At 41.2% G+C, this 26,473-nt stretch overlaps 1 protein-coding gene across 1 annotated transcript in view; it reads right to left on the bottom strand.

Moving 5' to 3' along the window:
- LOC127620823 (bone morphogenetic protein 1-like) overlaps positions 1 to 17,276 on the bottom strand; it is a 118,220-nt gene extending 100,944 nt beyond the window's left edge. The window contains 1 exon segment of the mRNA XM_052094078.1: positions 17,059 to 17,276. Coding sequence (XP_051950038.1) covers positions 17,059 to 17,203 — 145 coding nt within the window. The 5' untranslated portion in view covers positions 17,204 to 17,276.
- Between the last annotated feature and the right edge of the window lie 9,197 nt (positions 17,277 to 26,473).

Raw genomic sequence — 26,473 nt, 5'->3', positions numbered from 1 at the left:
AGCTTTTGAATTTTTTTAAGATTTTAAATCTACATCTCTCTGTTCATGTTTGCTGAGCTTCTTCATCTGCAAATGTTTAAGGCATATATTAGCCTACAGCCCTAAAACACATTTAGATGGCAATCGATGTAAGTCAAACTACGCAATATTAGCATGTTGATAAGTTCAGTTGGTGGTTTAGGTCGTTAAATGTTCAATTCAATTTAATATGGGACATAATAGCCTACAGTTAAGATTGCGTTGCATTAGATTAGAATAATGGTATGATTATTCAAAATATTTAATAGGGGAGAGATATACAGTGTATATATATATATAAACAGTAGATGTATTACTGACCTTTAGATTTTCTCTCCACATGTAAATAGATTATCATCGTTTTTTCTGGACACATCTTTTAGGATTTCACAACAAACCTTTGATCGTGGCAGTGATCTCCCCACTCGTGTTTTCCTTCGCCGTCCCATCATTTATTTTCAATATACGTCAGTTGATTTAGAAATGAAAAGATGAGAAACGAGCATATTTAAGTCTAGATTTACCACAAGCTTAACTCAATAATAGGGAGTGTGAACACAGAAAGCGAAAGTAGCCTTCACGCTGGAGGTCGAACATTACCAAGTGATGCTAGATTTTACATTTGTATAAAAAATGTTATCACATTCTTTCTGGTTAAATCAGAAATTCCATCTTTCCTTCATGCCAGTAGTGTTTAACTCACATACATACATCGAAAGCTTGTGAATCAGAATGTAATCTAATCTGCAAATCTTTATCACTACCAAGCTGTATGTGTCATTTAACTCAAGGCGAGGATAAGAGTCTTCTCAAACTTAAAGTCAAGATGTAACGTTATGCTGTTTTTGCAGTGATGTCAGGCTTAATTATTTGTAATGAATAGTCATATCTTTGGGATTGGTGTCCATAAAGTTCCAAATACAAAGAGATGAAGTAAGTAAAGTAAATATATCAAAACAAAGTTTAAATGGCTGCAAACTGTTTATCTAAATCTGGATAAAAAAATGACCCTTAAGAACATAAATCTTATGAATAATGCTTTGTAAAAGCCATTGTAAACATTTTCGGCAAGTTGGGAAAGCACAACTGCACGTGCACAATTAAATAAAAGTACACGCAGACAAAAATGTGCATGTCTGTGTTAAATGGAAACAGTTGCTGAAGGGTAGCAGGGGGTCAGAACAGTGGCTGCGGTCAGTCTACCAACAGCAAACCAATTAATGTGTCAATCAAAAAGCTACTGATCAAATCACCTGATGAATGGAAAGACCAAGTGTGTGACCAAGTTTTGTACAAATTTCTCTTTTGCATTATTAGTCATACAGGTCATGGGTTTGACTAAAGTAGAATCTGTTTTGTGTTATTTTGCTCGCAGTCTAGAGGTGTGAATATTGTGTGAATGGTTGCTTTGAGGACAGCTAACCAAACACTTACTCATTACAATGTTACTCATTACATTTGCATATTTAAACATAGTAGAATTACTCTGCACTGATTCGCTAGTTGAGGATGATTCTTCAAGGGAGCTTTAACAACATGAAACCTTGAGAAACTAAACTTCAACCTTCAATTGTAGTTTTGATATTGTGTGTGATGTAATGATATGTGATGGTAATTATATTTCTCTCTTTTTGTTTTAGTTTTTTTTGGAAAAGTTGGATAAGGCTTGGAATTGGTAACACAACATGTTTGCTAGCAATCAGTTAACTTTCAATTCAGAAAAATAAAAAGTTTCTGAATTCTCAAAAACAAAGTGATTCGGCAATGAAAACCTACTCTCAGATCATAATGTCAAAATCGTTAAAAATAAATTAAATAAAAAAAAAACATTTCTGATGCTCTGTAGTCACTTTTCTTTTCCATTAGAATCAAATAGAAACATATTTTAATACTCAATTGTTCTCTAAAATGCTTGCCTTTATGGTAATGGAAGTAGTGACAACAGACTGAAAACAGTACAATAGAGATTGACAATGGATCAGTGACTCTATCAATCAAATGACAAATTACAAACAAACACCAAAAATTTCCCCCTCTGGTAAAATTACAAAGCAGAGTGTGGCCTTTTGTAATTACTATGGTAATTAACAATACATTTGAAAGTTTCCAGAAGGTTAGTATTTTAAGGTTATTTAATTAAATAATATAAACGGTAGTGAACCGTAAAATATACGGGCATCAAAATGACATCCCGTAAAGCCTGAACCATTAACACCATATTTTTTAATGGTAAATTTCTGGCAACCACAGCTGCCATTACTTTACTGTAAATGTAACTGCATTTTTTTTTTTTAAATGTACCTTCTCACCCCAATATTAGACAGAATGGAAGCATTTATCAAATTCAGAGCAGCCTACTTCTATCTGTGGGGTCACTTTAGTTTCTAGTTTTCCTCATTAGTAAAGTTCCTGAAAATACTGTGTAAGCTCTTTTAGAATGTGTAGAAACAAAGTGCATACTACAATAGACTGCAACGGTAGCATACTGTAATTAATGCATGTAACAACACAAATGTGTGGGAAGATATCTGCTAGGCATGAAAACAAACAATTCTCTAGGGTAAAGTTCTGAGTGCTAAAATACGCTGTAACAGAAATAAAGGCTAATCCGTGACCCTGTGTTACAGATCGCCAAGCACAGGTCAGAATGAAAGTAGCTGTCTGCACATATACTAACACCCACAGAATCAAAACACTCAAGTCTGCTTAAAAATCTCCCTCAGGAAGCAATGCTTTCATCCTCGACAAAATCACTTCATAACGGATTACGATCCACTCTTCTCACGTATATAAACATCCGTATACACACATTTCCCTCTCTCACTCACAAACACACACATGCTGAAGACATCTAGAAGACTCATGTTGTTTTGGATCCGGCTGTGTCATTACTTGAACAAATGGGGTGTAAAGCCGGAGGTGACGAACAGGCTCGTACTAGTGAATTATGTGAAGAGTGCCTTGAGTGAATTTTCTCGCTCTATTCTAGTCATTTGCTTTAAAAGGAAGTTGGACGAGAAGGTGCTTATTGGGCAATTAATACAAAAAGACACTACCTAAATTTTGATCTAAATGCTTGAAGCTTTGTAGAGAATATATATAAAATGTAAGCAAATATATATATATATATATTTAATGGATGTATTGGTGCGGATAGTGGAGGAAATGCAGGCAACAAATGTCCAGCATACTTGGGAACTCCTTAAATACTGTTTAAAAAGCATCCTTGGTTGAGAATAAGTTGGTTGATAGAATGTTGAGAGTTAGTTGAGAGAACACCCATAATGCCCAGAATGTGCATATTATAGTTTTGAAAAAACTTGCCTCAAAAGAAGGATTGGTGTGTCCAAACTTTTGACATTAAGGGTATGTAATATAAAACAAAATATTAAATAAGAACAAGAAGAGAAATTTGATATGGCATTGTTTTATAAATCTGTTCAAGAAATAAAAATACAAAAATACAAAGACAACATTTCTAAGAAGTCGGCACATGCTTTTTAACCCTTAAATGCATATCTCGGAGCTTTAGTAACCCAGGAACTCATTCCATCCCCTTTGCCTCATCCAGCCTCATGTCTTACGTATTCCTCAAACTTTCTATTATGAATAGTATAACAATAAATATGATGTCTTTTTTTCAAATTGCTTTATTATCAAAAGTGGAGAGGGTTGTTGGTCACCAGAGATATGTAATATTGTCACACTGTATATATATGAAATATACTGTATATAAAAGCATTATCAAACTTTTGAACCTCACTGTACTTGGAAGAGGAAGAGTGTTTCCTGTCAAACTGTGGATTTTGATAGTTTTAACGCATTGAGCAGCGTTAGAGTACAATATATCCCATCTTGAAAAATATACAAGACACAGGAAGTAACCTCCTTGACAGAAAACAGAATAAAGATTAGAATGGGAGATGCATATAAAACAGATGTTTTACTCCTGAGTTTCCACACTCTTTTACCTCCCTTGACCTTCTCTTATCAGAGTCAAAAGTTGAACACAAGCTGTGTGCAAACACTCAGCTGATAGCCCAGCAGATCAGGTCTGAAATGCACTGCAAGCACAGCTGGAAGTGAGAGTTCACTGTGTGCTGGTTCCACATCCGTTTTAACAGATTTCAGACGTGCAGCAGAGTGATGTATGATTGAGGGTTGAGTTGCCAGAGGGATCTAAATGAGCCGAAGTCACATCAGCTGGCAGACAGACGCAGAAACCTGCAGGACTGGCCCATACTGGCATGCACTGAATGACCTACAGTCTGCTGGCAAACTGCGCTCTTCTCAAATAGTCTTGTGTAGCCAGACCTTTGACTAAACACCAAAAGGTCTGGCCCACATTGCAGGTTATTCTGGCCAAGAACTGCCCATGAGAACAAATCCACACTAATTTGTTTTCATTTGATAACTCATTTTTCAGCTTCCTAATGCCATCATCAGCAAGCGTTTTTGAAATGCTCCATTTTCGGTGGAGGAAAAAAAGTTCCAGTGTGGAAGAAAGATGTAAATGTAGTGAAATCGGTGTGTTTTCAAATGAAAACGTGTCAGTATGTACTTGGATTTAAGGCACGTTCACATTTACCTTGTACGGCAAAATCCTGCAGGCAAAATACAGTTATTTCAATGGGAATCTTCATGCGCGATTATGCGCTAAACATCTGGTGGCGAAGAATTTCCCCTTGCGGATTTCGCGTGAAGTTTAAGTTTGGTGAACTTTAACAGGCGAATTCGCAGCATTGACCAACAGGAATTTTATTTGACAGCTGTACTTATTATTTTGCACAATTTGCAGAATGTGTGTTTGTGTTGTTTTAACATGCCATTTTGAGGAATGAAACAATGTGGCCTTACTCTCTGAAGTTGCGTAAAGCCATCTTAACAGATTAAAGCTTACTAAATCAAGAAAGCACTTTCCGGTTTTGTGTGCAAATGGTCAACACATACATAGTGCCTTTTTAACATTAACAGTATTCAAAGCACTTTACACTGTGACTCATTCACACATTCACACACATTCACACACATTCACACACATTCACACACATTCACACACCAATGGCAGCAGTGCTAGCCTGCCATTGTGAGCAACTTGGGGTTCAGTGTCTTGCCCAAGGACATGTGGAGTCATGTGGGCCGGGATTCGAACCACCAACCCTGCGGTTAGTGGCCAACCCACTCTACCAACTGAGCCACAGGCGCCCCAATAATGCAATATCTATAAGATGGTCTGCGGGCGTTTAGAGATTCTAGATCCAATTCTAATTATATTTAGCTACGACTCATCCAATAATTAGTCTTAATTACAGTATATACAAACTGCAGATATGAAACAAAAACAATACTTTTGGTAACACAAAAATGAAAATGGCTAATATGATATCATTGTGTTATGATATCACAAGTTGGCAAAATGGCTAATATGATATCACAAGTTGCCAGATGGTATTTGCATACCCCGCCCCCGGACATAAGGGTATTTAAGTGGGCAAATACCTCCCGTAAAATACCTTCAGAAAATTTCTTTGGAGCCGATGGTCGTGTATGCATTTTGCTGCGAGTCACACACCAGTTCCTATTCCTCTGCGAGTCACACACCAAGTGCTATTCCTCTGACGCTCTGCATGCTGTTGGATCTGACGGCGCACAACAGCGGCTTTCTCCTTCTTGCACGGCTGTGCATTTTTGCCCCTGGGTGCTTCGACAGTGCAGACAAACTCGAAAAGAGTTCTGCACAAAAGAGTGATTTTATTAAAAGAGTAATTTCCTCTAAAAGAGCAAAACACAACGGCGTTGAACGTCCTTTTCAGGACACGTCTTTCTCAAGATGCCTTTCCGCCCCTGTGTTGTTCCTGGATGTGGTAGAGTGCTCTCCGCTTCAGACGGCCACAGGCGTTGTCTCGTGTGTTTGGGCAGCGATCACACAGAGGCTTCTTTTGTGGATGGTTCATTTTCTCACTGCGAGAACATGACCATGAAAACGTTGCGGTCGCGGCTTGCTTTCAACAGAAAGCACCCGCCCCCCGGCACGCTCGTTGACTCCCGTCCGTGCTTGAGGAAACAGCGGCTCGCCTCAGAGCCAGTCTGCCTATCCTCTCGAGCACGAAGTGGATGTGCTCGCCGCTGCATCGGAGAGCACGGTATCTGACGCTGAGGACTCCCCTGGGCTGCCACTTTCGGGCCAGCACGCCCAGGCTGAGGCTGACGCGCAGATGACCGACATGCTTTCCCGGGCCGCCGCTAGCGTGGGCTTGGATTGGAACCTTCCATCCTCCCCACAGCCAACACGGCTGGACGACTGGTTCCTGGGGTCCGGGCGCCGCTCACAGCCTCGTTCCGTTTTTCCTGGAAGTGCATGATGAGCTGACGTCATCGTGGAGAGCACCCCTCTCCACTAGTCACACCGCCACTTGCTCATCCGCTCTCGCTACCCTCGACGGCAGAGCGCGCAACGGTATGCAAATACCGTCTGCCAACTTCTCATTGGCCTTTTTTCATAGATCAGAGGCATATATTGGCGCTCAAGAGAGACCCCTAGTGTCACTTCTCCAACACTACGTCTCGTTCCCTCCATCGGGGAACGGAGGTTACATACGTAACCTAGACGTTTCCATGTGTAACCGTTAAAAGGACGGGCAAGGAGGAGGCAGGAACCAGCTGAAGGGTCAACATAAACTTGATGATTTAATGTAAGTTAATTTAAAACAATATAAAACACGTGCAATGCAGCGACGTCCGTCTCGCGCTCTCTCTCTAACTGGATATATGTTTTCTTTTTTTTATCTTATTTCGAAAAGCCTGCTCTTTCTCTCTCATCACATTAAATTTACACTACAATCTCACAAAATGATGCAGGAATTCAAGAACCATTTTACATCCAGGGCATGCTGAGTGAATCCAGTCAGGCTTCCTAAGCAATCAATTGGCCCGGTTGCTAGGGTGGGTAGAGTCACGTTGGGTTAACCTCCTCGCGGTCACTATAATGTGGTTCGCTCTTGGTGGGGCATGTGGTGAGTTGTGCATGGATGCCGCAGAGAATAGCATGAGGCCTCCACACGCACTAGGTCTCTGCAGTAACGCGCGCAACAAGCCATATGATAAGATGCGCGAATTGACGTTCTCAGACGTGGAGGCAACTGAGATTTGACCTCCGCCACCTGGATTTAGGTGAGTCAATACACCACCATGAAGACTTAGAGAGCATTGGGAATTGGGCATGCCAAATTGGGGAGAAACCCCCCACCATTTCATATATAGGCTACATAAATTTCATACATAATACAAATTATTTGGTTCAAGTATTATGCTTAATGTTTTTAAATGGAACCTGTTCTGAGGAACAAGCAGTTCTTGATTCCTAACCCTAATCCTTACCTAGGGGGCAAGAAGGGAGAGAACAAAGGATAAATCTATGGCACTGTTACATTTCTAAATGTCTACTGCACAACAGCAGTGATGGGCTCAATAAAACAATAAGAACAGACAGAAAACCACACTTCGAGAGATTGGGTAAATCCTGAAGCTTAGGGAAATGAGGTCTAACAAATTAAACGTATTTATTTATTGTCCTAAAGCTGGATTATTGAAATGATGTTTACAGACCAATGTTACGCAACACTGCTCTCTAATCCTTTTAGGAAATAGACATTTCAGTTGGAGAAGCGTACAGTAATTGTGCGTGACTGGTAGTCATTCATATTTCATTTCATAAATGGGAATTTATCTAGATGGATGATCACACAATGTTCCTGGGAGGATTTCCAGGTTAGTTACTTCTAAAAATCCACATTTTATAAAAAAATACAGCCACCTCAGTATTCACGATCCTGAGATTCCTATTACACTACGTGAGATTTTCCCCAACAACCAGGCCAAGTACATTCATCATGGTGTGCTGCAAAACATGAATTAACACTAACTTAATTAGCTAAAAGAAGTGTTTTTTTTAATAGTCATAACTCCTTACCCCCCAACCACATTTGAAACTGGGATAGGAGAACATATTTTAATATAGAAAAAAATTACACACTTCACCATTCACCAAACAAAAATTACACACTTCACCAAATTCAAACATGTATCCCTTTCACTGCTCCAAACTCACACCATTGGTTGAGACAGTGTTGGGCTGGTTTAGATGCTCAAAAAAACACAGTAATGTTTTGATAGCACCACAGAGCCACATTGTTTACACATTTTGAGGAAATCAACCTAAGAATTACTTATAGTCGCATCTGTATATTAAACTGGGAAAGTAGAAAGTATTTTATTGTCCAAAAATGACATCACCTCTAAGACACGCAATTACAACTCTCTGAAAAATCACGATGCAATCCAGCACACTGGAATCACAAAGCATACTTCAGCATTAGTGTTTAATACTTTAACACACACACACACACACACCTAAAAATCACTAAATGGTTTTAATTTTTAAAAAGGCTTCAAAGTGAGAAATTATGTGGAATCCTTGAAAAGTAAAAAATCAAAATAACTCTCGATTCCACCCCTAAATAATGTGTCTCTGTGACTATGAACTATGGGAGAGTATGATGATACCAGGCGTGCGTGCATGACCCCGTCCCTGGGCTCTGCTGGTTGCTCCAGCTGAACTGTCAGCGCTTGTGGTTTTCCATGCAGAGCTTTGAGACAGACTCCAAAGAGGAAAATATAAGGAATCCAAGCAGCACCACATTTCAGGGTGAGTAGTGCACCAGTGAATTAGGTCAAAGAGTGCTTTATTAAAACCATGCTGGGGAAAGAAACGGGGGACAACGGTTGCCATGTGAGAGTTTCGGGTGTGTGCACGTTTGTGCTGAGTGCTTGTCTGTACTGTATATTTGGTGTCTGGTGTATTAAGCACTAAGATAAGGTGTTTGTATCAGATGAAGACAACTCCAAATAAAGCACAGAAGTCTTTTCACAACTCCGATTTCTCAAAATGAATGTCAACATGAAATAAAAATAGACCCTATTTACTTCCTTCTTTCAAATCCCTGGTCTTGTATTGCATGATTCATCAATGTACACTGGCGACCAAAAGTTTGGAATAATATACAGATTTTGCTCTTATGGAAAGAAATTGGTACTTTTCTTCCCAAAAAGTGGTATTCAACTGATCACAATGTATAGTCAGGACACCAATAACGTGAAAAATAAGTGACATTTCACCCCACACTTCCTGTAGCACTTGCCATAGATGTGGCTGTCTTGTCGGGCATTTCTCGCACACCTTACAGTCTAGATCCTACAAAAACTCAATAAGATCCATAACACTCGTTTCCAATTATCTGCTGTCCAATGTCTGTGTTTCTTTGCCCACTCTAACCATTTCTTTTTGTTTTTCTGTTTCAAAAATGGCTTTTTATTTGCAATTCTTCACATAAGGTCTGCACCCCTGAGTCTTCTCTTTACTGTTGTATATGAAACTGTTGTTGAGCGGGTAGAATTCAATGAAGCTGTCAGCTGAGGACATGTGAGGCGTCAATTTCTCTAACTAGAGACTCTGATGTACTTATCCTCTTGTTTAGTTGTACATCTGGGCCTTCCACATCTCTTTCTGTCCTTGTTAGAGCCAGTTGTCATTTGTCTTTGAAGACTGTAGGGTACACTTTTGAATGAAATCTTCAGTTTTTTGGCAGTTACAAGCATTGTATAGCCTTCATTCCTCAAAACAATAATTGACTGACGAGTTTCTAGAGAAAGCTATTTCTTTTTTTTTGCCATTTTTGACCTAATATTGACCTTTAGACATGCCAGTCTATTGCATCTGTGGCAACTCAAAAACAAACACAAAGACAATGTTAAGCTTCATTTAACAAAACAAATAGCGTTCAACTGTGTTTGATATAATGGAAAGAGATTTTCTAGTACCAAATTAGCAATTTCGCTTATTCAAGGATAAGATTTTGGAGTGATGGCTGCTGGAAATGGGGGCCTGTCTAGGTTAGATGGTGTTGTTTGGTGTCCTGACTATACTTTGTGATCAGTTCAGTGCCACTTTGGTGACAAAAACTTTTGTCCGCCAGTGTACATTATTCTAAAGAAAAAAATGTTTGTCCTTTTTTCATCCAAATTAGGGCTGCCAATCGATACATTTGTTTAATTTAATTAATTACATCACATGCCGATTTATTACCTGAATTAATCACATTCACATATATTAATACTTGCTGAGAAAGTCCCCAAATAAGATTTTTCAATATAAATAATTCAATAAAATTCTAAAACTGACTACACCGACAAAAACGACTAGTTAGTCAGTTGTTGGAAGACTAGCCAATTTCTCGACCACCATAGCACATCCCTAATTTTTAAGATGCTCTGTCAAGTTAAAAGAATTTTAAGTTGAAACTTTTAAAAATGTACCATGCTCCGATGGTAGAAAAATAGGTACTTTCATTATTGCATTTACGTTTGGGTAAGGTGGCAGGATTAATTGATGTTTTTAATGCATTCTTTTTTAAATAATTAAAATCGCACTAAATTACAACATTAAATAACCAGCCCTAATCAAAATATAATAACTTGCTCTGCCACTGAAGTGACTTTCTTTGTCAACTGATGTCATCTAGGCCACGCAAGCTGTAACGTTAACCTATAGCCAAATAGCTATTCAGGCACTGTTTTAGAGAACTCGCATTCTGGTACCGAACGACCACGTCTCATGATTCAATACATTCCAGATGTATAAAATCAGATACCGCCATTTTTTTCCTCATTGAATATACTGATAAATAAATGTGTCACATTATGGAAGTAAAATGGACTGCAAATGCCATTTCATGTTGACTTTAACTTAAAGGTGCACTTAGTAACTTTTGTCTTTGTGTCATCTTGGACTTACACTGACACCTAACGGCTTGAATGCAGCATCATATAAAATCAAAGGTTTTCAGTTTAAAATGTCATTGTAGAAATGTAGTATTCACAGTCAGCCAGGATTACTTTAATCAGTGAGTGAAAGCGTCAAATAACAGGACGGTTACTGAGATTAAGTGAGTAGTATTCAGCTGGTCATGTGATACTAACATGGCAGCCCCCATGTGTGGACCCTCTCCATGTAGAATAAAACAGCTTTTATAAGGTTACTGATATGATTGGAGTGCTCATGATTTCCTACATATATTGTAAAATTACAATTCATGCTTTTAGGAGTTAAACTTTTTTAATGCAAAGAAATTACTGAGTGCACCTTTAATGAAAATATTAAAATAGGGCTGTCGATTTAACTTGTTAATTTATTGTGATCAGTTACTATAAATGACTATAAATTCTGTAAAAAAGGAAAGCTGCTACCATCTGAGCAATTCAAGATTTATGTACCACCTTGATATTTTTACCAATCTTTGGCAGTAGGGGACACGACTCCAGCTGTACAGGCGCCTTGTCAAACCAATGAAATCAGGCAGCTCAGTCTTCCACAGATGATGTGCTCTTACGCTTAAAAACTGCTGGACCAAGGACAACAGAATCCAGGGGTTTCAATACCTCTCAAACTACATTTAACACAGCTTCCTGAAAACACAGATGCTCCAAAAGAAAATAAAAGAGTAAATAGAACAACAATTAAAAATTGCATAGACGAAAGTTGGCCAATAATAGGGATAAGTTCAATGATGGAAATAAAACAAACTATATTTTGACTTCTAAAGCCACTTTATGTATCTGGCCCATCTGGCACCAACAATCATGCCATGGTCCAAATCACTGAGATCAAATGTTTTCCCCATTTTGATGGTTGATGTGAACATTAACTGAAGCTCCTGACCTGTATCTGCATGATTTTTATTCACTGCACTGCTGCCACACAATTGGCTGATTAGATAATCGCATGGAGGTTTGTTGGTGCCAAATGGGCTGGATTGAGTATTTCTGTAACCGTTGATCTCCTGGGATTTTTCACAAACAACAATCTCCTGAATTACCCAGAATGGTGCCAAAAAAACATCCAATGAGCAGCAGTTCTGTGGATGGAAATGTCTTGATGACGAGAGAGGTCAACGAAGAATGGCCAGACTGAAAAAGTCTACGATAACTCAGATAACCACCCTGTACAATTCTGGTGAGAAGAATAGAATCTCAGAATGCTATTCTGAGATGCGGGTTGGTGCTGTTTTGGCAGCGCAAGGGGGAACATACACAATATTGTCAGGTGACAGGTGGTTTTATCGTGGCTGATTGGTGTATATTGTATTTATATTTATTTTAATTATTATGTACTATGTCATCTTTATTTGGGGTCTTTCTCAGTGAATCTTGGTATTTGTGAATAATTGCAATTAATTTGATTAATTAATCAGCACATCATGTAATTAATTAGATTACTAATTTAGACAGCCCTAAAAAAATGGCAAATCCCTGATTCAGTACTGAATGAATTCTGAACTAACAAGATGAACATACATCTAATCGTGATTCATTTGTACATTTGTTCTTACAGAAATCGGCACATTTATTCTTTGAGCTCATATGGACCTAATAAAACAAACAGATCAATTTGTATGTTTTAACCCAAAGTCTGATTGAGTTTGAACACTGTACTGTGTCTCTGTGCGCTTGGATGATGTGTAAACAAGGCACCATACATCTGTGTTCCTACTCGTCTCTTATACACACAGACCTCTCCGCTCACATAATCTCTGCTACAGCTGGGGCACTTGGACCCCGTCCAAAACAATCCAAAACCCTGTCCTTGTCTAAAACTCTCTTAGATCTACGACCGATGGAGGAGAGGGACACTTTCTCCAGGGTTATTGACATGTTTACTGAAATACAACCAGGTCAGAGAGACATCATGGTTAAGATATTAGGGGTAATGAAAGATTGGGCAATACTCCATCAAGAGCAGCACAAACCTCAGTATTTTTCATTATTGTTGAGAAACTTTCCCACAATTTTTCTTGAAATTTAAGGATTAAATCAATGGAAAATGAAAGATCTGCCATTGTTTACTCACTTTTGCATTGTTCCAGACCTGTATGACCTTCTTTTGTCTTAGAAACACTAAAAACATAATTTTTCTAATAGTGTATGGGGACAGGAGATTTCAAGTTCGGAATGGATGCAAAAGCAGTGTATATTCCAAGTCTTCTGAAGCAATATGATAGCTTAGTGTTACGAACAGACTGAAATTTAAGTCATTATTTCCTTGAAAATCTTGATATTTGTTCTAGCTATTCTTGGCACACTCATGAGAGTTCACAAAAGCAGCAATGTATTGATATTCGCAGGATCTTTTCAATGAATCAGTTGATCTGGTTCACAAAACAAGTCTGAAAGATTTGTTCACTGACCTTATGATCCCGTCGAAGCGGCTCTTGAATTAAGAGGGAATAACAACTTAAATTTCAGTCCGTTTTTTACACAAAGCTATCATCTGGCTTCAGAAAACTTGGAATATAGCACGCAAGTCATATGGACCACTATTATGATACTTTTATGATGCTTTTGCATCCTTTATCAGGCCTTAAAGCTTCGGTCCCCCTACATTATAATGTCATGGATAAGAGCGTACAGTACATTTTTCACAGTATCTCTGCTTGCATTTCATAGAAGAAAGTCACACGGTTTCGTAACGACAGGAGGGTGAGTACAGATTTTTGTGATGACACATTTTTGGTGAATTATTCCTTTAAAGGCATCACCTCATAAAAATCATTTTGTTCTGAAACAGAGGATAAACTGTTTAATACTGATGTACTAATCGTGTTTGTTTACAATAAGAGGAAATGATCATGGGGGAACAGCTGTGAACGCTAAGATACGCTCTGAGTACCGCATCATAACGGCCAATAAAACTCTGACTCAAAATAATTGACAAAAAGAAAATGTACCAAATAAAACAAGTATGGGACAGCAAAGAAAAACACTTCTCTTAGCTAAGCTAACTTGAATGACGCATTAAATGTGATAGTGAGAAATCGCACATAAAACAGACTCGCTGTGGCTTAACATTGCTGTAGATCCTGAATCACAGAGAGTGACAGAACAATCCAGGAAGTTAATCCTAGTATGAGATCGACGCCCCCTGAGTCTTTGCAGGTCAACCAGCCTAATAATCTGCCTGGAATACCAATTTCAGCTGGTGGGCAGTGTTATTTTCCTATAGCCATTTGTTAAGAGAAAAGTCTGTATCTCAGAGGGGTGAAAATGTAAAAATGAACAGCCAAGGGCCCTATTCAGCTGCAAATGAGGACAAGGAAAAAAGCCAGTCCTTAAAGAGTGAAAAAGAGTAGATGAAAGAGAGAGGAGGAGGAGAGGAGCAGCAGACAAGTTAATAGAGACCAAGATCACTGAGATTATACACGTCTCCTGAGTGACCCCCGAGAGAAAGAATGAAGTGAGCTTCAATTTCATTCCGTCCATTTAAAGGAACGGGTCACCCAAAAATGTTAATTCTGTCATTATCTACTCACCTTGTGACGCTCCAATCCTGTCTGATTTTCTTCTGTAGAACACACTCTTTTCAATATAATGAATACTGAATAGTAATACCCTGTGCAAGTTAAGATTTTATTACAGAAATATATTACTATTGAAAAATAATAATGACAATAATCAATCTAATATTATGCTATTACAATAATATAATAATCAAGTTGGCTGGGTTCCAAAAAATAATGATGACTGATAGTGGGCCGAGACCCTATCACTATTTTAATCCTAAAAAGACCGTATTTTTTCTCTTTGTCTCTATTTGTTTCACTATTTTATTTATTTATTTGATAGCTGAAGAGTTTAGTTATTTTCAGAGGACTCAAGTGTGAACCCTTAATGACTAGTCCAAGTCTTTTATTGGCTGTACTGAAGAACATGGGCAAAACATTACCAAATTGTGGTGAAAAGGAATCCAATAAAGGAATAAACGCAAAATTACTTTTTGTCCAAATCGTGCAGCACTACTTTAAAGTTATAATCCTTAATTTCACAGTAGATTCTGTACATCAATTGCATATTTATATGCTTAATCTTTTAAAAACTTACATACAATAGAGATTTATAGACAGGCCTAACCCATTGCGACCTAAAATGTATAGTTATTGATCATAGTTCTAACTATAAAGTTAAAGTTGATTTGTACGATTTCAGTGCCCCTAGTGTCACAAAATGGAATAGCAAAAATAATGATAAACTGTTTCAAACATTTTGTGTTGCTAAAACAAACCCACTATTCAGGCAGTCTCGGTCCACTTGTTTGGTGCACACTAAGGTTCGGATGGCAGCGTTCACACTTGTTTAAATGAACCGCACTAACAGAACAATCGCAATAGAATTTGTTTTAATCGACCCAAACCTGCCACGTGTGAACACACCCTTAGTTGTCTCTGCAGATATAATTGGGATAGTATTTTAACATAGAAAAATTACACTTCACCTTTATGTTTGGAGTGCCATCTTTTTATGTAAAGCTATAAGGTTACAAATAACAGAAGTATTAAACACAGATTTGTGAGGCCATTACTTCATAGTAAACATTGAATCTGTGAAACTCAATAACCTCTCCTTGATTAACTACAAAATAAGGGCACCTGTTCTGACATCACGAAATGTGAAAATAGTCAGTGGTTCTCTAGGGACCCAAAGAATTAATTACTTCCCTAGAGCTACTAAACCATAATGATATCAGTTGCTAAATTCAGGTCAAGCAGCGCACAGTTATCCCCTAGAACATGTGGATAGGCAGTCCAAGTCCGGTCTAGCCATGATATCGTGGCCACCGTGCTGAGCATTTCCCCTTGCCATAAAATGTATTAATGTTTACAGAATGTGTACTGTGCAACCGGTATGCAAATGTACAGTATGCGTAGAAATGTTACCACAATATGTAGTTTCCAACATGCAATACTAAATCTCCCAACTTCAATTTACATTTCTAATGTGACAAATGAACCAAAAAGTATAACAGACAGCAATTTTGTTACACACAAGTCTTTTTCAAGAGTTTTTACACAAATTTGTATGAAAAATGCAAAATGACCATAGCCTATTTATTTCCGAGATGACAACAGGATGTCACACGCTAAATCAAATATGAATATGAATATACTAAGGTCCAGGGAGGGAGCTAGGAGGTTGCCTTGGTAACCATGGACAGTAGCCTGGCCACCCCATTGGCCATCCCACTAGCAACCCCCGTCCGACGATGTGTAACTACAGATTAATCGCTGGACCCTGCCCGGTCACTACTATGAAAAACTCCTGGCTCCGCTCCTGCTTAGGTCACGTGACAACAACATAGCATACTATTTTAAACCTTTATAGCACAATGCATATTCTTTAATGTACTATTTAAAAATAGTACGCAGATTTCAGTGTTTACTGTGCACTTTGCAGTTAGCAGCACACTCCCATAACCTTCTAAACATAACAGTTTACGGTTGCGTCACTGTACTTTATGACGTTGCCGTACGTCATAGGGAAACTACGTCATCCAATGTTCTTGATGACGTAGCGCACCGCGAGCAGGAAAACCGAGCCGGCCGGTCATTACGTCATTCAGCACAGTGACATGGCAAAGGGGGTCAGTGACATCTTCAAAGCTGAAAACACCCTGATTTTTCTGAATTTTTTTCAGAAAAGCATTTCAAAAGCAAAAATAAAAAGTTTTACTGTACTTTTTCATGTGAATACACTTGCGCTACAGTTCAAATAAACACAAATTATTCGTTATCGTGCGAAAATGAAATGTTTGAGACTTTCGCGAAAACTTTTTCGCAAACAAAACAGAAACAAAAAACAAAGAGAAATTTTCCGGCTGCGATTATGACAAAAGAGAGAGAAAAAAAACACCTGGTAGATATTTTCCTGTCGCGTGTCAAAAATTCGCGAACTCTTCAAGACATCGTTGTGTCAACAACATTTCTACTTTGCGTCAAGTAAATTCGCGTTCATTATCGCCGTTTATTTTACATGTCTCCGCTGTCATCTCCAGTTGCACACTTTATAGTTCCGCACAGTATCACAGCAGTTTTACGTGGCTTGCGCGAATGCTTGCATCCTTAAAAGCAGAGTAAATAAATCTCTCTCAGTGCTCACCAGCTTTGCAGGGATCTTTATAGTCGATCACTTCTGAGGAAGCGCTGGTCTCCACATAATAGCCGGGATCGATCGCGTCCAAATCGAGCGCCGCGAGCACGGCCAAGCTGGAGAGCAGGAACGCACACCTCGCTGCGAGGTCCATGATTGGGATAGTGTAGCAGGGATAGAGGTACAGACGGAGAGAGATGATCGGGGGGGAGAATGGGAGGTTTTAGAGGAGATTCCTCTCGAGGGCGGGTTTAAAAACACAGCTCTGCATCCCCACACACACACACACACACACGCGCGCGCAGTGTGTTCCAGTATAGCAGTGAAGTGATTTGTGCCGCTGGGCTCTGTGCCAGTTCCATAGGTTGCAAAGTTTACAGGAGAGAAGTGTTGAAGCTTCTCACACCGGTTTGTAACATACTTCTGTGCATACAGAGTGTGTTCTCTGTGTTTGCTCTGTTCTCTGTGTATACAGTCTGTCTGTCAGTCTCTCTGTCTGTCTGTCTGTCTGTATTTCCTCTGTATGCTGACTGGGTTTACATGTGTAGATTGTGTGAACTGTCTGTCTGAGTGTACAAAAGTTCAGTGTTTGCTTTGTTTAGCCCAGTTATAGATATTTGAATCATATTACTCCAGTTTTAGCTTCTTTGCATTTGTTACCAATTCATTTTATGGATGATTTTAAGATGTTATGAATTGCATATAAGGCATTACATAGGTTGGTGCCAGATTATTTGGTAGAACTTTTAAGACCTTATTAAACAGTTATTTCTTGTTACTTCTTGTCATAAACTGTTGGCTGTTCCAATATCCAGATAGAAAATTAAAGGTGACAGGGCATTTGTAGTGAAGGCCCCACAATTATGGATCCCCTGTGATGTTAGATCTGCGGAATCTGTTTATTTTTTTAATTCTCATTACAAAACTCATTTGTATAAACTTGATTTTACTACTTTGTACATTTTTGTTTTTACCTTGTGTTTTAATGTGTGTTTTTTTATTTTATATTTTGTGAAACACTTTGTTCTAAATTGCTAAAAGGTGCTCATATATATATATATATATATATATATATATATATATATATATATATATATATATGCTAAAACTAGAGGCTGAAAATTAAAACTTAAAATATAATTGACAGCATTTGTGGCAATATGTTGATTACCAAAAAAAAAAATATATATATATATATATATTAGGGCTATCAATCTATTCATATTTTTAATCTAATTAATTACATGGTGTCTCGATTAATTAATTGCGATTAATCACATATATAAATATTTGCTGAGAAAGCCCCTCATATAACAATAATTCAATACATAATGATGAAATAATTATACATAGTTATCTTTAAATATAAAAAAAATATTTATATATGTATATATATATATATATATATATATATATATACACTCACCTAAAGGATTATTAGGAACACCTGTTCAATTTCTCATTAATGCAATTATCTAATCAACCAATCACATGGCAGTTGCTTCAATGCATTTAGGGGTGTGGTCCTGGTCAAGACAATCTCCTGAACTCCAAACTGAATGTCAGAATGGGAAAGAAAGGTGATTTAAGCAATTTTGAGCGTGGCATGGTTGTTGGTGCCAGACGGGCCGGTCTGAGTATTTCACAATCTGCTCAGTTACTGGGATTTTCACGCACAACCATTTCTAGGGTTTACAAAGAATGGTGTGAAAAGGAAAAATATCCAGTATGCGGCAGTCCTGTGGGCTGAAAATGCCTTGTTGATGCTAGAGGTCAGAGGAGAATGGGCCGACTGATTCAAGCTGATAGAAGAGCAACTTTGCCTGAAATAACCACTCGTTACAACCGAGGTATGCAGCAAAGCATTTGTGAAGACACAACACGCACAACCTTGAGGCGGATGGGCTACAACAGCAGAAGACCCCACCGGGTACCACTCATCTCCACTACAGATAGGAAAAAGAGGCTACAATTTGCAAGAGCTCACCAAAATTGGACAGTTGAAGACTGGAAAAATGTTGCCTGGTCTGATGAGTCTCGATTTCTGTTGAGACATTCAGATGGTAGAGTCAGAATTTGGCGTAAACAGAATGAGAACATGGATCCATCATGCCTTGTTACCACTGTGCAGGCTGGTGGTGGTGGTGTAATGGTGTGGGGGATGTTTTCTTGGCACACTTTAGGCCCCTTAGTGCCAATTGTGCATCGTTTAAATGCCATGGCCTACCTGAGCATTGTTTCTGACCATGTCCATCCCTTTATGGCCACCATGTACCCATCCTCTGATGGCTACTTCCAGCAGGATAATGCACCATGTCACAAAGCTCGAATCATTTCAAATTGGTTTCTTGAACATGACAATGAGTTCACTGTACTAAAATGGCCCCCACAGTCACCAGATCTCAACCCAATAGAGCATCTTTGGGATGTGGTGGAACGGGAGCTTCGTGCCCTGGATGTGCATCCCACAAATCTCCATCAACTGCAAGATGCTATCCTATCAATATGGGCCAACATTTCTAAAGAATGCTTTCAGCACCTTGTTGAATCAATGCCACGTAGAATTAAGGCAGTTCTGAAGGCGAAATGGGGTCAAACACAGTATTAGTATGGTGTTCCTAATAATCCTTTAGGTGAGTGTATATATAAAATTAAAAAATATTCAGATAATTAAAATACATTACATTCTTGTAGCAGAAGAGTTAATCATTGTTAAAAGAATATAAAAGCGGCTTTATAATACAATGTATTGTTTACAACCATATTATTGATCATAAGTCAATCATTGGCACACAGTTCACAGCAATCCATTTCACAAGTGAATTTCTCAATCAGTTGAAGATTTATTATGAGGGCTTGTTTAAGATCCCGTCAATGTATACCTGCATCAGACATAAACATTTTTTTTAGAAACAAGCCAGGGGTATACATAGGGTGACCACCTGGCTATTGCTCTGTTGCAGGTCAACAGACCTGATTTTGCGGTACAATGCGGGACACGTGGGAGAGATAACTTACTATTATTGTACTAGGTGAATAAATATTGATTTTATATTAGATGTATTTTTGGTGTGATGTTAAATGTTAATGACGGTGCTGTGAACGTCACTCAGTTTGGAATAAGGTCTACGATACAAACTCATTTTAACAGCTCAGACCTACTCAATGTAAATATAATGAAGTGAAAATAATAATCTAATCGTTAAAAAGCACATTTCCAAATAAGCACATCAATTCCATTATTAAAGACTAGAAAGATTAAATGCGTTCTTACCAGATTTAGTGCATCTTGAATTACATTTTTTTTTGTCTGATCTGGCTGCTTCGAGTAGGGCCTTCTCATTCATTATGACTGTAGAACTCCTGGCAGGTGTATGTGTTCACTTTCACCAGGAGTTCACTTTTGATGAGGTCCACAGATGCTCAGTCCCTTGTCTCTGTCCAAGCAGCGGTCATCAGTGAAAACACCCTCTCCACGAACGCGTTGGTGACAGGAATGCTCAAAGCCACAGATATCAGAGCTGTCATGTTTGGGGCACTGTGCTTCAGCAGAGCTGTCCGTGAAACTTCAGTGGCATACCCTGCACTCTCCTTTTTTAGGGTCACCTGTAACTGGTTTTAACCATGTATATATTTTCTCTAATTCTTTATTATACGAACAAAGACACTTTTTCTACTCGGGATCTCCGGATAGACCCATTTTTCTGTTGCAGTTTTTTTTCCAGAGTTTTCCCGCTCTGGCAAGAAAAAAAGGCTGTGCTGCGCATGTTCAGTGTTTTCTTATTAACTTTTTTTTATAGTGATTTTGTAATTAAAGGACGATGAAATAAAATGATGCTGAAATAATAATAAAGTTAAAAAATTATACAGACAAAATTGAAATGCGGGACACTGTTTATGACTTGCGGGACACGGGACAAAGCTTTCAATTTCGGGACTGGGTCACCCTACCATACGACCTGCGTCAGACATGCTTGTGTCGCGTCTCGGGTGTGTTGCGTCATAAAAATACAATGTTTAGGTCACTGTGTCAAGTTAAATATAGTTTAATACTCAATCTTTTAACATATATTGAGATCCCTTAGTTCGCATTTGAACCCTTAGTAACGCATATCTGTGTTGTTTTCTTCACTGTATAAACTGTGTGTTGCTCACAAAGCTGAAATTTCACTTACTGCCCTCTGGAGTAAACAGGTGGTACAACAAGCATGCGATTAAATGCGTTCATTATTTTAAAGCGTTATTTTTTGCGTTATTAATGCGTTAACTCGACAGCCCTATAATATATATATATATATATATATATATATATATATATATATATATATATATATATATATAAATATAATAAAATAAAATGGTTATGTAATAAGTCACCGTTAGAGACTAACTGTAAATACACATGGTTTTAAAAGTATAGCTACAAGATGTAAATATTATATGTGTTAACAAGATTTTTGTCATGTTATGTCTCACTTCTGTTCTTTCCCTCTACTCTGTCTCCCTCTGTTGGTCGTTCTATGTTACTTTCCCTCTCCTTTCCTCCGCTCCCAGCTGTTTCTCATCTTCCCTGAGTTCCTCATTAATCCACCTGTTCCCTCTTTCCTCTGATTAGCTCTCTATTTCTCTCCTCCTACATTCTCTGTCGGATTCTCACTCTCAGTTATACTATCACTAAGAAGCAACTACAGCCTTATTTGTCTCTGTCCAGAGTCCTGTCCTGTTGGCGTTCGCCTTAATTATACTGTTCCCCACTAAAGGCCATCTCTGTGCCCAGTTACCTGACGCCACGAGCGAGTGGTACTCTTCAGCTACCCTCTGCCTTGGGAGAGACCCACTGCCTGTTGTCGCTTCTCCACTCACCCTGTGAGCTACCCGTGGACCACTACCGCTCGAAGGGAGCGTTTGTTTCTCTGTTTTGTTATCGCCCGCTCTGCGGGTTGTTTTTGTTTTCCTCTCAAGGAGAAGACTTTATGTTTACTTTTACTGAGCTTCATTAAAGACTCTGTTGCTTTCATACATCGCTTTTGGGTCCTCACTTACCTTCATAACAGAAGAATCCGACCAAGATGGACCCAGCGACTCCGGATCCTTTACGGACTGCCGTCAGGTTCCAGGGCGCGATGCTGGGCAGACACGAGATGGAGCTATCTGCTGCGCAACATGCCGTCGAGACCCTGGCTGCTCGAGTCGCCCACCTCACAGGTCAGGTACACCTTCTTCGCCTTGATTCATCGGTCGCCTCCAAGACTCCTGTGCCTCCTGAACCCAGGATCAATAACCCACCGTGCTATGCTGGTGAGCCCACAGAGTGCCGCGCGTTTCTCACCCAGTGTGATGTAGTTTTTTCTCTCCAGCCCACTACTTATTCCCAGAGCAGAGCCCGCATCGCCTACGTAATATCTCTCCTTTCTGGACGGGCTCGAGAGTGGGGAACTACCATCTGGGAGGCGAAAGCTGTATGTACTAACTGTTATCAGGATTTCAAGGAGGAGATGATACGGGTTTTTGACCGCTCTGTTTTTGGGGAGGAGGCATCCCGGGTCCTGTCGTCTTTGTGTCAGGGTAAGCGGTCCATTACCGACTACTCCATTGAGTTCCGTACTCTCGCAGCCTCCTGTGACTGGAACAAGCCGGCGCTGCTCGCGTGTTTTTTGGATGGTCTCTGCATGGAGGTAAAGGAGGAGATTCTTTCCCGAGAGGTACCCTCCCGCATGGATGCTGTGATCGAGCTCGCCATTCGCCTAGAGAGGCGTTTCGATCGCCGTCGCTGAGCTCCTGACCAGGAGGCTACATTTTCATTTGCACCCCTCTCCGCTGCACTACCACCCTCCTCCACCACCTTGGTTCCTGAGCCCATGCAACTGGGGGGCATCCACATTTCGGCTAAGGAGAAGGAGCGGAGAATCACCCACCGTCTCTGCCTCTACTGCGGTTCTGCCTCACACTTCGTGACCTCCTGCCCGGTAAAGGGCCAGTGCTCGCCAGTAAGAGAACAGCTACTGGTGAGCGCTACTACTCTGGCCTCTCCTTCGAGGTCTTGCACCACTCTTCCTGTCCATCTCCGCTGGACGGGCTCTGCTGCCACCTGCAGGGCGTTGGTTGACTCTGGCGCGGAGGGCTGCTTCATGGACGACACCTGGGCTCGGGAACATGGTATCCCTCTCATGGACTTATGTCAGCCCACAGCCCCGTTTGCCCTGGACGGCAGTTCCCTTCCTAAGATTCAGCGTGAGACGGTACCCCTTACCCTCACTGTCTCCGGTAATCACAGCGAGACCATTTCTTTTTTTATTTTTCAGTCCCCTTTCACCCCTATTGTTTTAGGTCATCCCTGGTTAGTTCAACATAATCCCTGTATTAATTGGGCTAAGAATACTGTCCTTTCGTGGAATGTCTCTTGTCATGTTAAATGTTTAATGTCTGCTGTTCCCCCTGTATCCTCTGTCTCTGTTTTTCAGGAGGAGCCTGGTGATTTGTCGGGAGTACCGGAGGAATATCACGATCTGCGAACGGTGTTCTGTCGTTCCCGGGCCACTTCCCTCCCCCCCATCGTTCTTAGTATCGATTGTAGTATCGAACTTCGTCCAGGTACCACCCCCCCCGGGGTAGACTTTACTCGCTGTCGGCTCCCGAACGCCAAGCTCTCGAGGATTATCTATCCGTAGCTCTCGAGGCCGGTACTATTGTCCCTCCTCTTCTCCGCCGGGCAGGGGTTTTTTTTGTGCAGAAGAAGGACGGTTCCTTACCTCCCTGCATTGATTATCGAGGCTTGAATGACATAACAGTTAAGAATCGTTACCCGCTCCCTCTTATGTCATCAGCTTTCGAAATCCTGCATGGAGCCAAATTTTTCACCAAATTGGATCTGCGTAACGCTTACCATCTTGTGCGCATTAGGGAAGGGGACGAGTGGAAGACTGCGTTTAACACTCTGTTAGGGCATTTTGAATATCGGGTTCTCCCGTTCGGCCTCGTTAACGCCCCTGCCGTTTTTCAGGCACTAATTAATGACGTCCTGAGAGACATGCTAAACATCTTTGTTTTCGTTTATCTCGACGACATCCTGATTTTCTCTCCGTCTCTCCAGATTCATGTCCAGCATGTGCATCGCGTCCTCCAGTGCCTTTTAGAGAACTGTCTTTACGTTAAAGCTGAGAAATGCACCTTTCATGCCGCCTCCGTTAATTTCCTCGGCTCTGTCATTTCTGCAGAGGGCATTATGATGGAATCTGCTAAGGTCCAAGCCGTTTTAGACTGGCCCGTTCCTAAGTCGTGCGTCGAGCTGCAGTGCTTTCTCGGTTTCGCAAGCTTTTATCGACTATTCATTCGTAATTTCAGTCAGGTGGCTGCCCCCCTGACTGCCCTTACGTCTGTCAAGTCATGCTTCAAATGGTCCGGTTTCGCCCAGGGGGCCTTTGATCTCCTCAAGACCCGCTTCACGTCCGCGCCCATCCTTGTTATGCCTGATTTGTCCAAACAGTTCGTGGTCGAGGTTGACGTGTCAGAGGTGGGCGTGGGTGCCATCCTCTCCCAACGCTCTCCCTCGGACAACAAGGTCCATCCTTGCGCGTACTTTTCGCATCGCTTGTCGCCGCCTGAACGTAACTATGACGTGGGTAACCGCGAGCTGCTCGCCATCCGCCTAGCTCTAGGCGCAGTGGCGTACAGTGGTTGGAGGGGCGACCGTTCCTTTTGTCGTCTGAACTGACCACCGGAACCTGGAATACATTCGCTCTGCCAAACGACTCAACGCGCGCCAGGCTCGTTGGGCTCTGTTTTTCGCCCGGTTCGATTTCGTTATTTCCTACCACCCTGGTTCCAAGAACACTAAGCCCGATGCCCTGTCACGTCTCTATTCCCCTGAAGTCTCCACGGACCCCGTGGGGATTCTCCCTACGGCCCGTATCGTTGGGTCAACTGTCTGGGGAATAGAGAGGCAGGTTAAACGAGGGCTCGCTCTCAGTCCCTCGCCGCGCACCTGTCCTAGACACCTCCTCTTCCTTCCCGCCCCCACCCGCCTGGCCGTTCTTCAGTGGGCTCACTCGGCCAAATTGGCTGGTCACCCCGGCGTTCGGGGCACGCTCGCATCCATTCGCCAGCATTTTTGGTGGCCCACTCGGGAACGCGACACGCGTCGTTTCGTGGCGGCTTGTTCCGTCTGCGCGCAGACTAAATCCGGGAACTCCCCTCTGGCCGGACTTCTCAGACCACTTCCCATCCCTCTCGACCGTGGTTACACATCGCCTTAGATTTCATTACCGGACTCCCTGCGTCGGGCGGCAGTACTGTCATTCTCACTGTCGTCGATCGATTTTCTAAAGCGGCCCATTTTATTCCCTCACTAAGCTCCCTTCTGCCAGAGAGACGGCGCAAATAGTCATCGAGAATATTTTCAAGATTCATGGCCTCCCCTCTGATATTGTTTCGGATAGAGGTCCGCAATTTACGTCCCAGTTTTGGAAGGAGTTTTGTCGCTTAATTGGGTCTTCCGTCAGTCTCTCGTCCGGCTTCCACCCTCAATCTAATGGTCAAGCCGAACGGGCCAATCAGACTGTCGGCCGCATCTTGCGCAGCCTATCTTTCCGTAACCCCGCGTCCTGGTCCGAACACCTTCCCTGGGCTGAATATGCCCATAACTCGCTTCCGTCGTCTGCTACCGGCCTGTCTCCTTTTCAGAGCAGCCTCGGGTACCAACCTCCGCTGTTCTCATCGCAAATCGCCGACTCCAGCGTCCCGTCCACTCAAGCTTTTGTCCAACGTTGCGAGCGCACCTGGAGGGGTGTTAGATCAGCTCTCTGCCGTTATAGGGAACAGACTGTGAGGGCGGCTAACAAGCGTAGAACTAAGAGCCCCAGATATTGTCGCGGCCAGAGGGTATGGCTTTCCACCCTTAACCTTCCCTTAAATCTGTCTCGCGTAAGTTAACTCCGGCTTCATCGGTCCGTTCTGCATCTCGCGAGGTTATTAGCCCGCCAGCGGTGCGACTTCTTTACCCCGCTATCTGCGCCACGTCCACCCAGTTTTTCACGTCTCCTGTGTTAAGCCCGCTATTCGCGCTCCCACTCGTCCCCCCTCTCTTCCCGTTCGTGTTGAAGGCGCTCCTATCTATAGGGTCCGCAAGATTCTTGACATGCACGCTCGGGGTCGTGGTCATCAGTTTCTGTTTGATTGGGAGGGTTACGGACCCGAGGAGAGAAGTTGGGTTCCCTCTCGGGACGTGTTGGACCGTTCGCTTATCGATGATTTCCTCCGTCGCCGCCAGGTCTCCTCCTTGAAGCGGCAGGAGGCGCTAGATGAGGAGGGGTACTGTCATGTTATGTCTCACTTCTGTTCTTTCCCTCTACTCTGTCTCCCTCTGTTGGTCGTTCTATGTTACTTTCCCTCTCCTTTCCTCCGCTCCCAGCTGTTTCTCATCTTCCCT

Source organism: Xyrauchen texanus, chromosome 27 (assembly GCF_025860055.1).
Source record: "Xyrauchen texanus isolate HMW12.3.18 chromosome 27, RBS_HiC_50CHRs, whole genome shotgun sequence".
Taxonomy (NCBI): Eukaryota; Metazoa; Chordata; class Actinopteri; order Cypriniformes; family Catostomidae; genus Xyrauchen; species Xyrauchen texanus.
This window is presented reverse-complemented; position numbering and strand designations above follow the sequence as displayed.